Source organism: Parus major, chromosome 7, assembly GCF_001522545.3.
Source record: "Parus major isolate Abel chromosome 7, Parus_major1.1, whole genome shotgun sequence".
Taxonomy (NCBI): Eukaryota; Metazoa; Chordata; class Aves; order Passeriformes; family Paridae; genus Parus; species Parus major.
Genome location: NC_031776.1, coordinates 11,701,650 through 11,717,884, shown reverse-complemented (window position 1 = coordinate 11,717,884; position 16,235 = coordinate 11,701,650). Strand labels below are relative to the sequence as shown.

Genomic DNA, 16,235 nt, shown 5'->3' with positions numbered 1-16,235 from the left:
TTGGTTACAATGATACTTCAGAAAAGCTTGTTCTCCTTCGCATGTTTCAGGGATGGTTCCTCAGTATCACAGCATCGTTGTGTCTTACGTGGTCACTTTCCTGTGGCTGGGACCCACTCCCTAGAGCAAGTGAATTTCTGAAGAAACTTACTTGTGCATTGCCCTGCTACTCAGGGACGCATGCCAAATACGTCCTTCTACAGGTGAGCTCAGATCATGTTAGAAAACAGGATCGTGCCATGGAACCAGCTGAAGGAGAGTGGGATTCTCTGTGGGATGAGTGCTGGGATGAACAGGGTGACAGAAAGTGCTTGGCCAGGGTGTCAGTATGATGGCCAAACAGCTGCTGGCAACAGCTGTTGTCATGCAGCATCTCATACTAGAGCAGGAGCTCACGTGGGACCCTGGGTTAGGACACCTGAGTTTGCAGGTGTCACTGCAGAGGGCTGCTCCCTGTGCTCACTCACCAGCAGTTACACCTCTGCTACTTGTCCTGCACGCCTGCTCACGGCCTGACTCACTCCTGACCTCTCCCTCAAGGTAAGTGTGATGGGAATACAGAAAACTTGTGAGGCCCAACCTGGACAACAGAAGGCAGCGCTCGCTGCCTGGTGCACATGGGTGTCAGCACTGCCCAGGGGGATGGACTGTGGCTTTCAGCTGACTTACATTCTCGCTGCCTGCCCCTAAACATTGAAGCTTTAAATGCAATCACAACAGGCATGCACATGGTTGTGGTCTAACTGCAGTATTTCTGGATCTGGTCTAAATCTAACATCACCTGCCCCCCAGTAGCAGTCAGAGGAGCAAGTATCCTCTTGGGGGGTGTCACTTGCTGAGCTGGGGAGGCGCCACTGAGAGCTGGTGGTCAGGGGCAAGGCACTCACCTGAGCTGCCAGTGTCATCTCATGCTTTTCTCCACAATTATTTCTGAGCAGTAGCATCACTTCAGCCTTCAAACATACTCCCTTGGGTGTGCCTACAGCCAGAGAAGCCAAGCCTGGTCTCTACTGGCACATGCCTGCGCTGGCAGGATGACTGTGGGCTGTAACAGCAGCAATGGGAAATCTGACACACTGAAAACTTAATTAGAAAGAGATGGAATTAAACTGATTTGTTTTAAAAGTACAAAATTGTTTCTACTGTCAAAGCAAGGCCTGGGGCAAAACCCCCTTCTTAGATGTGTGCAGGTTGCTACACCAGCCTTTACTTTGTGCTTTATTCTGTGCTATTTAAGCAGGCTTTTTAGCATGTTCCTGCTATGGCAACAGTGCAAGCTGCTATGGCTGTCAGTTGTGCCAGCTCCAGCCTCCTGTGAGGGCCCAGCACTACCAGGCTTTTCCCACAAAAAAAGTTCCCTTGGGCACTCACAAGCCCAGGTACCAGCACACTGCTTTCTGCCAGCTCAGCCCAAGGGGAGCCTGAGCTACACATGAGCCCAGAAGAGCTTGGAGACCAGGAAACACCAGTGGGGAGGAAAAGGAAGAGAAGAGGTGAGAACTTACAGCCACACTTGGAAACCTAGAGCCAGAGAGATGGGGAGAGCTCATAATTCTTTTCAAACACTGCTCATCCAGCTGATAAGACATAAGAAGCTACGCCTGACACATGAGAGCTCATCTCATGATCTGTTTTCAACTAAAGGTGTTGTTTTCCTTCCCTCAAACTGACTCCAACTCCAGTTTCAGGCTGCGAATTCCCAGCCAGCTGCCTAAGTACTGTTTTAGTGACACCATGTGGCTTCTGGGGATACTGTTACAGCAAATGTTTCAGAGCAGCAACACCAGGCTGCTCCTAGCCAAGCAAGGAACTTCGCTGCAAACATGCAAGAAATGTGCCAGGGATGAACACAAACCTTAACGATAAATGTGTCGTTTCCACATTACAGTCAGCACAGTAGTTCTGGACCACCGACCAGGAAGTAGGATGGGAGCAAAAGTGACAAAAAGTTCCAAAATGTCCATAACCCAAAGCTGCTGCTGCTTTGTTATGCAAAGGTGTTTGCTGTTGCTAGTGTCAAATACATGCACATGCCCAACGTCTAAGCCTGAGCTGAGGCTTTTTAAGTTTATTGCAAAAAAGTTCCCACATCCACACAAATTTAAAAAAAAATAGTAGTAAAGCAATTCCTGCATTCAGAGGTGTAGCTGTCTTCTGTTAGCCCATTGTTTTCATCAGTTTCATTCTTCCACCACTAGAAAGAGAAGGAAGTCTGCTGCTGGTGTGAGCTGGACTCCCGGATCTTGTGGGATAAACACACAGATGTGTTTTACAAGCTCAAGGTATGATACCTGTTACAACTGTCTTAACTACCACTGTGCACTGAAAACACACTGAAACCCAGACACTGCCCCAAGGTCCCAAGTAATGCAAGAGTAAGTACTTCCCCTGCTACAAAGACTTTACAGAGCACCCTCCTTTCCTAAATAACAGCTCTCAGAGACAGAGGGAGCACAAACAAAGGCACAAAGTAGAACATTATCTAGCGGTACTTTGAGAGTCAAGGGCTGATCTGATATTTTAAGAACAGCTTGAGTCTCCTTGTTGCACTTTTTTGGCGGCACATGTGCATGTGTATCTCCTCCAGGGAGCCTTGATCTGTGTGAGGCAGACTTGTTTGGGACAACTCAGAAACCACAACTGCTTCAGTACTGCAGGCGTAGCCCACTTGCTTGCAAATCAGGTAAAAATAACACTGATTTCTAAGTTGGCTTACTTGGCAATCCCTGTTCCCAGACCCCCTACGGATTTTGTTCTTTGTTTCACTGTGTCTCTTCAACACAGCAGTGACAACAATAGAACAACTTCATAGCATCTGCCTTTGGTTCTTATTGCCTTTTAAGTGGTTTCTTTTACCACAACTTCTAAGATGCAGAAGTCTTGAGGAATTAAAGAATTTAGAGCTGGAGCACTAGCTTTCATTTCATCCATTCTTACTTTCCTAGAGTTACGAAAGTGATAAAGGGGAAAAAAACCCACTGTAATCTCTATAAGTTTCCCCCAGAAGTTAAATATGCTTTGATTTCAGATGCTGGATATAATATTTGATATAACAATTTTGATGCTGGAGATTTCTGCAACTTGAATCAGTTTCAAAAATTACATTTGATAAAAAGACGGTGGAACACCCTATATTGGATCTATTCAGAAAGGAAGGAGAGGTTCAGTATTCAGAACAGAAGTACAATCCTTGCTGTATCAGACCCAGTGATCAGACATGACCATCAGAACAAGAAGCCAGTGAAATAACACAACTGCAACTTCATGCTTAGGAACAAGTGTATTGAGTAGAAACAAAGGCGGGAATTGAACAGCATCAGTGGCTCATTATTAACAAAGCAGAGAGTCAAAAGTCATCCTTGCGACTACCCCTCTGTGCTTTGTAGATATGAACATCCTTACTGGAATCATAATGGACCTCAGATACAGAGAAACGCTCTCTCAGCATCTTCAAGAATTTGAGATCCCGCTCATAGCGGATACGACAGGAAAGAAGAATCACTGTTTGCTCTGAGCACAGGTGCTCCAGCGTCTGAAGCAGTTCTGCAAATGTTTCTTCCAGATAAACGATGTCTGCACCCAGGACAAAGTCAAATGCTCCTGGAGGGAAATTATCCAGGTCTTTTCCCCACGTCAGCTCCTTCACCACCGCTCTGGGACGTAGTTCAGGGGGTAAGTTCGCCTGCACATTTGACTCCAGGAACTCCAGTGCTGCCGCCCTGTCTGTGATGGTAACACGGGCACCTAAGGGGACAGGAGGACATGGCTCACACTCACAGTCCATGTCCCTCAAGACAGCAAATGGAATACAGTGCTCTAACTCCAGCAGGCTCCTTAATTCCTGTTAAACATTAACAGCTCCCCTGAGCTGCCTGATTAAAAACAAACAAACAAAACAAAACAAGCAAAACCCCCGTCTACAGACATCCCAGCCTTCAGCAGTCACTTAAGAATATAGTGTACTCTACGTGAAGATTAAGTTGGGTAGGGAAAGAAACATGTTTTCTGGTGCTTTTTCTTAATGCATGAAAGTCAAGGAGTAACTTTTGGCCCTTCCATATGTGACAAAAGAATAAATTACAGGGGGTGTTAGAATTAACCTACTCCAATTCCATATTTTTCTGTAGGAGAGAGGCAGCTAGAGAGCCTCTTCCACTGGTCAGACAAAAGTTATGCCTGTATGATTTTGCATGGCATGACTGTATTTTGTCAAACTGTTTCTATGATTTCAATAGGCACCTTTAACAGCCACTAGAGCTTTGAATTACCAAGTTAATCTGGGAAAGATAGCACACATTTAACACAGTACTCAGTTCCTGCTTCAGCTACAGACAGATCAACAGCAAATCACTTAATTTCTCCATGCCCTGTCTGCAAGACAGACTAATGACAGGCTTATGCAAGCCTGGAGAGTGGTTTCTGTCTGTAGCTTTATCTGCATGGGAGGACAAGTGGAAGAAGGGAAGCACAGCTCTTGTTCCCTGGGGGGGAATAGCTGCAGAGCTGAATGCTGCTGAGCTGCCTACCATGGCAACAGGCGTCAGCCTCAACAGGGTCCCGCCATAAACTGCAGTGGCACCATTACTACAACAAATATCGCAGCAGGCTCTCAAGTCTAACAAGGAAGGAAGATGACTCAGAGAAGAACCATCATAGTTCATGCATGCAGCTTAGGTGCTCCCTTCTGTACCAGGCGTGTCCAAGTAAAAGAGCTAGTTTTACTACAGTTGTGATTTGCTTTAAACGAGACAACAAAAGAGCCCTTACCAAGTAACGTGACCACTATTCCCAGCAATCCTGTTCCAGCTCCCAGCTCGATCACAGACCGATCCTTCAGATCAATGCCTTCCATCTCCAGATAAGCACACAGGACAACAGCCTAAGCCAAGAGACAACGGCGATTAAGCACAGGGTATCAGTCATACTGAACATGGGGTTTCTGGTTTAACCTGAGAGAGAAGGTTATGGGAAGGGTCAGGTGCTTCAGGTCTGCAGCAAGACTTTGTTCAGTCCTTCTCCACCTCCTGTGTGCACATGTAGTCTTTTTATTCTTTATGGAAGGTTTTTATCGAGTTTTATGGAAGGCTCCTACTGGCCAAAGGAAAAAAGAACCACAGAGGTTACAACTTGGATGTGGTAACTGCTCCATGAATCCCCAAACATAACAGAAGGTAGAAAAAGTTCTATTTGGAAAGGAGAAACCGAGGGATTGCCAAGCAAATGAACAAAGTATTGCAAAAGTCCAGAATAAGGTTTCTTAGTATCTTGTACAGTATTTCAAATGGTTTCTGCACAACACTGGTATGCCCTCAGGAAAGACAGAGAAAGTAAACTAATGACACTTCTCACTGGTTGAATCTAGCATGTTATATGTAATATAAATCTTGATAAGAAACTCTCCCCCAGCAAGTTCTGTCAAAGTTGATGTCCAGAAAGATCAGCAACCCTGTACACCAATTAATTTGAGAAGTTTGCAAAAAATGCTACACTCCTTCTTTTAAACTAGAGGTAAAAGTTCAGTATGTGTAGACTGAGATCCAACCCGATGGGAAGCCCTTGGATTCCTACAATGATGCTGTGAGCAACTGCCCTGCAGCCTTGGGCTGACCACAAATTCCTCTCTTTTGGATGCTTCTTATCCCCAAGATAAAGTCTATCAGCAATCCTGCTTGAGGCTACAAGCAGTGGGATCCATGCTGTGCTCTGAAGAGTGCCAAGCTAACATCACCAGCCACCGTAAAGAAAGAGTTGAGAGTTACCCAGAATATTTCCTGCACTGGGCACTGGCTGTGCAGGGTTTAGGTTGCACATCTCCCTTGCGATCCTGCAGGATCTCTTATGGGGGAAGAGGGAAAAGTAAAGCACAGCTTAACATTTTCCTTCCTAATATTAAAATTTATTAATTAATTTATTAATTGATTAATAAAATTTAAAGCCTCCCCTTTACAAGTCTACGGTAAATAGTTTTCTATGGTGAATCTGAAAGCTCAGCGAGAGGCACAGGGAAGCCACCGAGTGCAGAAAAGCTGCGTTTGCCATGAACACCTACCGCGTCCCAGACCACGGCCGCCACCCCCAGCCGCCGCCAGTCCTGCTGGAGGTGGATGGTGCGGCTGGCGAAGTGGAAGGTGGCCGAAGGGCTGTGCAGCTGCCGCGCTGCCCAGCCGCCTCCCTCCTCGTAGGGCACCAGGGCCATCCCTCCGCCGGCCGCCGCGCCCCGGGCCCCAGCTCACCGCGGCCTCGCCGCCGGCAAGGCCGTGCCCGAGCTGCCCCGCGCCGCGGGCAGGGAGAGGCCCGGGGCCGCCACGGGACAGGCCCGGCCCCCCGCTCGGTCCCGGCCCGCCCGCTCCGCCCGCGCTGCAGCCCCGGGGCCGCCGCGCAGCGCCCGGCCCGGCCCTCGCCGCCTCAGCCAGGGCCCGCCGCGGCCTCTCCGCGGGGAACGGCGGCGCTCAGCGGACCAGCCAGGGCGGTCGTCCCGGGTACGCAGCGCTGGGCTGGGCTGGGCTGGAAGGTCCCCGGAGCGCTCCTGCCCCGCGGCCGCGGCAGGAACGGGGCAAAGGCGGGAGGGGGGCCGTGCCCGGGGAGAGCCCCGGGGCGGCCCGAGGGAAGAAGCGCCGCTCTGCCTCCTGCGGGAGGCCGGGGCCGGAGGGGCTCCTGGCTGCTCACAGCCGCTGCCGCGCGGAAAGCTACGGGAAGAACGGTCCCACGCCCCCTGGGACATTTTCAGCTATCCCCGCAGCCTCCCTGTGGTGCCAGCCTCTAGCTTTTGCTCCGGGGGGTTTGAAGTCAGTGCCGGGGAAAGGGATTTGTGCAGCCCAGGGAGCTTCGTCCTCCATTTCTGTCACGGAGAGCATTATCTCTGCAAGCGCTCATCGCAGCCTGGAAGCGCTCCCTCAGTCGCTGGGCAAGCCGCGCAGAAACGCTGCGGTTCTGCCTCTCAGTCGAGCACTGACCAAGGCAGCACAGCCAAGGCAGCTCTCGCCCTGCCGTGTGGGGGAACGCTCCCCGCCGCTTTGTGCATGGGCTTCTCTTCACCTTTGGCTCCATTTAATCTCTTGTTTGGCAAAACAACACAGTGCTCCTCTCCTGCGTTACTTGAACTAGCTCCAAAGACTGCTAAAGGCCAGGGGAGAGCCAGGGAAGGGTCCTGGCGGCACTGGTGCTCTGGCTGTCTGGAGACACTGCTGCAGGTCCCCCACAGAAAGGCGCAGTGCCGGCAGCCACGCTCGTCAGCCCGAGAGGAGCGTGGGGCAGCAGGGGCAGGCGACACATCTCTGCCCCATCTCTCGTGGCTCTGTGCCCTGGCAGCTCCCGGTGACACCACCGATGGGGTAAGGCTGGCCCCTCGAAGCTGGGGACCATAACCAGCTCCAGAAAACATCCCCTGCCTTTCCCACAGGGACCAGCAAATCTCTCTGGCAGACAAAGGCAAATGTGGTTACATCTAAAAGCTGTCAGTTTCAACAGAGTGGCTCAAGATTCATTAAAACCTCTGTGGAGGATCATTAGAGGTTGCACAGGGGTAGCAGAAAGTAAAGCTTATTTTTAAGGTTTTGCTGCTGTAGGAGAATGGAACCCAAAATTTCACTTGTCCCAAACCAGCCCATACTTGTCTTATGGCAACTCAGACTTCTCCCTACAAATATGCCAGAACATGTGTGATGATTCAGTTTTCTGTGGTTTTATGTCCTAAAGTGCTGGTCCTTTGCCACTATTCCTGCTTTTGAGAGTTTGAAATTGCTTGTGCTATTATCTCGATTTTTTTTTTAAATTATTTATATCAGCAGTGTGGGAAAAGCAATGAGAGTCATTACATTTGAAATGAGAACTCTGTTTGAATGACTTTTTGAGTCACCTACACTCTGCCTAAACTACACCAGCAGGCAAATAGGGGGAAACTCCCAAATGGTACAAAGCTTTCACCTCCACCTCCTGTACCACATGCCAGCCCTGGGATCTCCAACCAGAATATGGAGGAGTGTGGCAGGGCTCCAGTGCTCCCAACTGCCTCCTTTCTGCCCCCAGATGAGTTTTCTTCCCCTGCAGGATTTCATAAGACCAAGTGGCTGAATAGTAACTAGAGTAAAAAAAAAAAGGCTGCATGTGAAAATGTATTGTTCCCAAAGATGATAATGCAGTGAGTGCTTTTATCCCGATAATGTGATTTTGTTAGTCAGATATCCCTGAATATCTCTGGAGTGCAGCAGGTTCTCTACCAATCCTGCCCTGCTTCCCAGAAATATTTCCCCTTCTTCCCTGACAAAGTTGCTCTGGCACTGACTTCCTCGAGCCTTAGCCAGAAGATCAGAAATTACATTCCAGATCATAACTGGAGAGTGAAGCTATTAAGAGAGAAGCAAGTCCACTAGAAGTTTAGTGAGCACCCTGATTCCCCATATTCATTCTGAGCCTATATTTTACCTTCTCTTCACCTTCCCACATCCATCTTCTAAGAAAATGGATTACCTGGGTTTTATCATGGCAGAGAGACACACTTGGTTTCTTCTACCTTTCCTGACAGTAAAGGAGAAGGAAAACAAAACAACACAGAACTATGGCTAAAAAAGATGCCCAGAGCTGAAATGCTTTCTCCCAGCAGGGCTAAAGCTCAGCACAGCAATGAAGTGGTGAGAACATAGCCTGGTTTGGCTTTTGAGCACTGCAGAGGGCTGTAAGGACACCTAAGCTGCAGGTAATCTTGTGAAGTAGGAAACAGCTGATTTTAAGGTAAGCAGAATGATTTAAAGCATAAAAAACCACCGATTTCAAATCCATTCTTACCTCATTCAACTACTTGATAAAGCAGGCATAATGTAGCCAATTGAGCCAAATGAGTAAATCCCACCACCTCGGATTTGGGTAAGCTGCTTGGGGTAATTAAGAAAAAGTGTTTAAGCGCAATGGTCCTTGAAATACTTAAAAGATCAAAGAACAAAGTCGATGAGATAGAAATGAGTACAAATTATTTTGAATCTATACTAATATAACTCTCTTTCTGCAATCTTCACTTTGCTGCTTAGCATGCAAAATCCTCTCTTAGAAATGAAAGTGACAGTTCTTGCGATAGCTCTGCAGACACTGGATGCACCGCATGTCTGCGCATGGATTTTGGAGACATCCAGGATGGGAAAATACTGCATCCCTCACACAGTCTCTGGTTACCAAGGCAAAGGCAGGTATAAATAGAAACAATCTGATTTTTTTTTTTAAACTCTATCTAGAAACCTGTGTTGTTGATAACCCTTTGACAGCAACGCCTTATTCCAAATGTTTCTGTTCTACATTTGTGTGGAAACTTCTGGTTTAATCCTTCCCTCCCAAAATAAACAGCAGCTACTTCTGGTTGTCATTCCACTCAAATATGAAAATTGTCTTAGAAGTAAAGTTTGGACAGATATCTGCTTTGCTAAGAGCTTTCATCAACCAAATGAACAAGAGCTAACACAAAGAGTGCAGGAAAACCCAGAAAAGAAAGCAGTCTTTCTCTCTATGTATCACTGTAAGTAGCCATTCAAATGACTAGCACTGAAATGATTTAACAAGTTTTACATTTTCATCCTCACCAGTAGAAGAATCTTCCAGATTCTCCACACCAATAAAATAGATGGGGTGGTGAATCACTTGCTGTTAAATACAAAGGGAATAAAGCAGAGATTAATTTGGTTGATGACAGCTTGCAGTTGCAAAATCAAGACATTCTCAGCTTGAAGTGATTTGGATCATCTTTTAAACTGATGGGGTGAATTAAAAATAAAAACTTAAGTTTCTGCAGAAACTGGTCAGTTATCAGTAGACCTTAGAACTTGCTGCTTCTGAAAGATCCTTGCAAAAAATGTGAAATATTGAAATAAATGTATAATCCAATGATCTAGTGTTTCATTTCCTTTACACGCAGAGTTACATTAAACAGTGGAAGTAATGATCAAAAATATGAAGATGTATGATTTCTTAAGTGCTTGAGCTGAAACACAGGAAGTTTCTGGAACCTCTGAAGAGAGAATTGTTCCCATCAGTAATACTACATTCATCCCTTCAACCTTGCTTCTTGATAAACTGCCACATATAAGTGGCACATTTATTAAAGTGTCTTGTTACAGAAAGACCACTTAGCTTTTAGTAGAATTATGTGAGTGATCTCTCAATGGCCTTGCAGGTCTGAAAGCGGACATTGTTCTGAAGTTTTAGTCAAGGAAAAAGCAAATTGAGTAATCTCTTCTTCACAACCAACCACTGGATTGCCAGCTGCACTTCATTTGCTGGCAATCTCCCCCCACTTTCAGATGTTCACAGACCTACAGCCTTACCCACATCTCCAGCTGCTGAACTTGCAGGCCACGAGATGCCAGTGTCAGGTCTTGGGAGGGGAGAGTCCATAACGCGCGGAGCAAGACTGACAGGTGAGCAGATGTGGGTGCACCCTGGGAAAGGCTGCTCCTGCAGCGCTCCCGGGAGCACAGGGCTCTGGTGAGGAACTGGAACAGACACGGGGCAGGGAAAATGCTACAAGAACCTTCCTTTTTTGGAGTCTGAGTGTGTATCTAGAGGCTTAACATTAAGTGGAGAAATTTATGATAGGCTCTTTAGTTGCAGTGTTTTGCAATTGGAGAGGAAATTACAGTGCAAGCAATGCACTGTATTAATTTAAAACTAGTTAGCAACAACTAATTTTAAACTATTTAAAATAAATTTATATGGACAGGCAGACAACAGCTATAGCATTCATATAGATGCAGAGGCATTTCCCTCAGTGCAGATGTTACTCTTTTAAAAGAAGGAAGAATCCAAGTACCTGTAATGTACAAGTAATGTGGGGGATTTTTTTGTTATTTCCAATGGTATTGTCAGTGTTTCTCTTCTTGAGTCCTTAGAAAGAAAATCCATCAGATGATAGAGAAAATGGAAGAGTTGAGTCTAAGCAATTTCAGGTACCTTCAGACTAAGAGGGAGGGCCCCTTAGCACCACTGTCCAGGCTTTGATAGCCCAGAGTTGGAACAAGAACTGCAGAAGGTTACCCTAAATAAACTTGCTGCAGGACTTACACATGCACAGTTATGAATAAACCCACTATTCATGTTAATATTTGTGTTAAAATACTGAAAAGCATTTTCCTTTTCCACATAAGAAATCCGTATCCCTGACCTGCAGTAACAGCTATTTCTAATACTCAATAAATCGATGTGGTGGTTCTGCCAGCCCAAAGTACAGCTTTGCGGGCCTCCATCTTGGCTCCAGCACATCTCAAATTTTCTTCTCAGGTACTAAGCCTCCATTAAGTCTAACCTAGTCTTTGGTAACTGTCAAGCTGGTTTTATTTTACCTGAAGACAAAACAAAGGTAGGAGCAGAAGAGAGAAGCTAAGATAAAGGTTTACTCCCACATGCCTGTGCCGTTGGTACCCCTGCAGCAATCCAGATGCTCTCATGCCAGCCAAGCAGCTACTGCATTGCCTGTAATGACATCTTAGATTGCAGCAAAGGCAAAAGGAGGGATTTAATCAATGACAGCAGCACTGCAGTCTGTCCTTATGCTATCAAACACATGTTCCTCAGCCCTGGTTTGCTTGTATTCACTGCTAGCCAAGGTAGTACAGGAGATTTAATAGTGTGTGAAACTTTAGGGCTATTAAAAATCCACCTCGGGTGTTCTGAATAACCTCCCAGGTTACTTTTCTCCCCCAAACATTGGAATATTTTATTTCCCTAACTACTGTTTTGCTCAGGGACTTTTCCCTTAAATGGCTGCAGTCTTAGGTTACTTGTCAGCTTCAAAAGACATCACACGTGCAACATTTTTGTCCTGTCAGCTGGTAGCGGTTTTCAAAACAGGATGCCTATTTTTCCCCCGATTATTTCCAAGTGAGACACAGAAGTCTGAGCTTTTGTTTTCAGTTGGTTATACAGGTTCAACCTGGTGATTCATTCTTCCTGCAGCTACATTTCCAGGAAAAGACAAAGCCCTGGCTCTTCTCCAAGTTATCCAAGTAGGATCAGAAAGCACTCCTCCCCCAGCTGTGACACTTTCTAAGAAGGGAGAAATTGAACAAAACACATCCCAGAGTTGGTGTCATCGCCCTGCAGACAGGCAAGGAGGTACATGACCTTGGAAAGGCATGTGCAGTACCAAATCAGGGTGAAGATAACAGCAGAGTTTACAAGATTTGAGATTCTTGGTCGTGTGAAGCATAGCCAAGTGTGTGCAACGAGCCATTCTCCATTTCTGGGACTGATGGTGACTGTGAAGCTGGATGGCTTACGGGAAATCCTGCAATTTAATTTCAAGCCTTTTAGAAGACTCTCATCTTCTTGTTGCAGTTGGTGTGGACAGGCACATATGCTTGGAGTTGGGAATTTTTCAAGAGTTATTACTCATAAAGAAGCTGGTAACTTTGGTTTCAGACATCTCCTCTTAGGAATACTGCTGCTTGCTGATGAAGGGAAGCCTGGTTTTGCATCATGAGGCAAAGGACGACAGAGTTGTGTGGTTGTGAATGCAAGTGCTGAGATTTCAGAGAGGGAGTTAAATAAAAACCTGCACAACTCTGCCTACAAGGAACCATCACAGGAAATGTAAAGACTTGTCTGAGAAGTGGGGTTCCTTCGAATGCAGCTCACATGTACTCAGCAAATGGGCCAAGTAAAGAGACAGAATTACCTCCCCCTGTAAGCCCACAAGCCAAAACACAGCTGGTAGCACTAATATTAGTCCTGTCAAGCCTGGTAGTCTTCATTTATTATACATCTTGCAAATAATTATACATCTAGTTAAGTTTATAGCTCAAAAGCTGCATTTAGTGGTTGGCAGGGTATGCTCCTCACTTGGAGTAGTTGGCAGGGTATTGCTCCTCTGACCTCATTAGACTAACAGGAGGAGCAAGTCTGGTCCTTTGTATATTCAGAATAAACCACAGGTCTTTCTAATCTCTGCATATTAGGAGCAGAGGTCACTACTCATTTGGCTGTCATCACAATCTGATTTAGGGTTTGTTTCAAGATGCTTTATGGCCTTCTTTAAAGGCTGTGTTGGAGTTCTCCTGAAGTTTGCAGCAACTTCATGAGAGGGCTTAAATTAAGATTTGTTTCCCACATTTTTGAAAGTTACTTTACTTTCCCTTTTGTGAAAATTAAAGCACGGGAGGGTTGCTGCACACTGGGTGCCCTGCTCAGAGGCAAGGGGTGGTAATGGAGAGTCCCATGGCACACACCTCTCTTTCTGGAGCAGGAGGAAAAGAGGTTGGATCCCAACAGTCCGTAGTAAGCTATTTTCAGCTCAGGCATTCATTATTGCCATGATCTGCCATCCAAAATTCCTGCTTATGCAAAATGTGGAACTAGGTATGTGCTGCCCATTGTACATCAAAGTAATTGATTTTTTTAATAATGGAAACTGTCTGATGATTCACTGGGGTAAATCAAGCAAAACAGTAGAAAGATGAGGCAAGAAATAGGAAGAGAACCAGGACCAGTAATAAATCATGATAGAGGGTATTCAGTGTATTGCTATAGCAGTAAGTCAATAGAATGTTAAGCTGCATAAATACAAGATAATGTGTTTCATTTCTGCAGGCTGTTGCTCAGACTACACCTATTAACAGGATCGCCTGGTTCTGCAGAAAATACACACAGCAACAAGTTTTGTCATATTATCCTGATAAATCAGATATGAATTAAGATTTTAAGAGTTACTTTGCCAAAATGGAGAAGGAAATGAATATTCCTCATCACTGCAGCTAAGGAAATCATGCACAGATATGGAAAATTACTCTCTACTGGTGTTTTGAGGTATGTGGAAGTGGAAGCTTAACTTCTCCTGGAATGACAGGGAGGTGGGACAGTTTGCTGTTTTCTGTGACTTCCAGGGATTAAAGTCAGCTTCCTCTTGCTTAAGACCTACATGAATAAGTCCTAACAGGGAAACAGACTACTGATTTCTTTCCTCCCTCTCCATGTTTGTATAAATCTCGATACTCTACAACAGCACTAGCGCAGGGGAAGAGCAGCCTTCATCTCTCCCCTGTTGCAGAATTACACACTGAGAACAAGTATGAAACCATGGGAAACTTCAGCCTCTGGGAAGCAGAGGAACCAAAACCTTCACACCCAAATAGCAGTGAGGCACGTCACATACTCCAGCCACTCCAAGTTCCCAGCATTTTTCACCTGTCGGCACAAGTATGTGGGGTTCTGGCTGTTTGCCCCGATGGCTGGGCCCTGGTGCTCAGCTGCCTGGTGAGCCACTTTTGCTCACTTCCTCACCCTTGAACAAGGATTTTCCACTGCCCCAAACTGCAGCTTTGGCAAAGGATTCCCTTTAGGCTGCTCCAAAGCTGAGAGTCAGTAGAGGTCCCAGCTTGCTGCTGGGATCCCCTGAGGCCCTTGCTGCAGCTGCACCTCCCTTTGCTGAAGCCAGGCAGCCCCACAGCACATGCTAGCACGGCTGCAAGGAGCAAACTTGGCTTTAAATGCGGACACTTGGCTTGGCTGCTGTCTGGCTGAGGTGTGCAGATTTGCCTGTGGCTCCTACCACTGCTCTGGATAGAGCAGCTCACCTCCATCGGCATAGAGCCACTGGAAGGGCCAGCAGTGCAGCATGAGTGCAGCTTACTCCGCTGCTCCAGCTTCTGAAAATAGTCAGCCAGGTGCAGAGTGAGGGAAGGTATTCCTCTTCTCCCGCAAGAGTACATTATGCCAGTTTTCATATTATATAGCGCAGATGCAAGCCAACTCTTACTCTTGTTTGAGAATGAATTGCTTCAGTAAGCCACACCAACCCTCTAGCTTCTTCTCTTTCCTCACCATCCTCACAAAAAATCAGTGGGTGCAATGGCAGAGAGAAGAAAACACCAGTCTCTGAATGGCTATTTTGCATGAAGCCCCTTTTTCCCTCCCTGGCTCAGGTCAGTGGCTCCTGTTCCACCCAACAGGAGACTGGCTCTTCCTACAGCTGGGAGCAGGACAGCTGCCCTACAGCTTTCCAAGAAGAATGCAGAGGCTGCAGAGGGACTTCAGTTGACTGAAGTGGTTCAAGAAGTGCTGAAAGCAAATCTTCCCCACGGCCCTCGTGTAATCCACAGCAAGGTCAGATTCCTCTGGAGTAACAAGGCTTGCAAACTGTCAGTAACATGTAGACAGACTTAGCTAACACAGTTTAGAGAAATTGCTGGTAAGTGAAAAGGTATCATTCATCAGTCTGAGGGAATAATCCTCATATAAGACTATAAATCATTTGGTTTGTCCCTTTATTGTGCCTAGGATTAAGTTGTACAAATTCTGGAAACGCAGCATCTGACTTCCTCTCTTCAAAGAAACTACACAGCTGACCCAAAAACTCCATGTTTGCTGTCACATGGGAGAGCCAACACTAGGATTTTTCCTACAAAATTGAGTAAAACCCTGAGCCTTATCTTTGGACTAAATGCCAGCATGATAGCAGAATTTTGTGATACTTTTGTGTTCCCAGGTCTTCTGCAGAGCCATTCTTATCAGGGGCCAGAGTTAAATTTCTGTAGCGATATCAGGTTGTTTCATTGCAGAAGAACGCATGTTTGTGTTTATCAGGGCCTCTGACTGCTGTGGGTATCTCGCCCTCTAATCCATCTTCCCTGGAGTGTATTTGAACATTCCAGTCCTCTGAGGAGCTCTCAGGTAGCTGAAACTCAGCAAGCAAATACACAGCTGCTGGGGACTTTCAGTGTTCCCTGGGGATGCCGGCGGCCCCGTGCCGTGTCCCTTTCCCGGACTGCTGGCAGGTACCGCTCACAGCAGCGATCTGAGCGCCCAGCGAGCGGCGGGAGCGGCACAGCTGAGGCTCTGCTGCCGGCGGCCCGGGAGCGCTTCAGCCCTTTCAAGGGAGGGGAGAAGCCGGCCACGGGCTGCTCCAACTCGCAGGAGCGGCGGCGGGGCTGCCGGCGGGGCAACGCTGCTGTTGTGGCTCGTGTTCGTGCGCGGTGCAGTGGCCGCCGCTGTCCCTCTGTCCCCCCCCTGTCCCGCATTCCCGCTCCGCCGCTCCCGCCGCGCCCGCAGCACGTGCACGCCCGGCCAGCGCGAGCCCCCCGGGGGCGGGGCCGAGCGCGCGGCGCCGAGGGGGCGTGACTGTGGGGGCGCGTCTGAGGCCTCGCGGCCGGCGGTGCGTGCGCGCGTGCGCGTGGAGAGGCGAGGGGAGAGGGAAGGGGGGGGAAACACGGGCCGGGGGAGGGCGCGGCGGCGCCGCGTGACGAACCCCGCGCCCATTGGCGGAG

The 16,235-nt window shown here is 47.3% G+C and overlaps 2 protein-coding genes and 1 long non-coding RNA gene across 4 annotated transcripts in view; 2 read left to right on the top strand and 1 right to left on the bottom strand.

Moving 5' to 3' along the window:
* Positions 1-3,261: 3,261 nt before the first annotated feature.
* Positions 3,262-6,286, bottom strand: METTL21A (methyltransferase like 21A). Its single transcript, XM_015635117.2, has 3 exons — positions 6,050-6,286; positions 4,768-4,879; positions 3,262-3,744 (listed from the first exon to the last, which is right to left on the bottom strand). Exons 1-3 carry the CDS (start codon positions 6,194-6,196, stop codon positions 3,347-3,349), a joined length of 657 nt encoding a protein of 218 aa, XP_015490603.1. The 5' UTR covers positions 6,197-6,286; the 3' UTR covers positions 3,262-3,346.
* A 93-nt stretch (positions 6,287-6,379) lies between these two features.
* Positions 6,380-13,925, top strand: LOC117244735. Of its 2 annotated transcripts, XR_004498362.1 has the most exons (4): positions 6,380-6,479; positions 8,600-8,727; positions 9,021-9,176; positions 9,896-13,925. It is a non-coding gene; the product is annotated as an uncharacterized LOC117244735 (long non-coding RNA). The 2 variants fall into 2 exon arrangements; XR_004498361.1 differs by having other exon boundaries at positions 8,600-9,176.
* Positions 13,926-15,701: 1,776 nt separating this feature from the next.
* The window catches only part of CCNYL1 (cyclin Y like 1), a 32,848-nt gene continuing 32,314 nt past the window's right edge, over positions 15,702-16,235 (top strand). The window contains exon 1 of the mRNA XM_033516086.1: positions 15,702-15,746. Coding sequence (XP_033371977.1) covers positions 15,702-15,746 — 45 coding nt within the window. The remainder of the gene's footprint in view (positions 15,747-16,235) is intronic.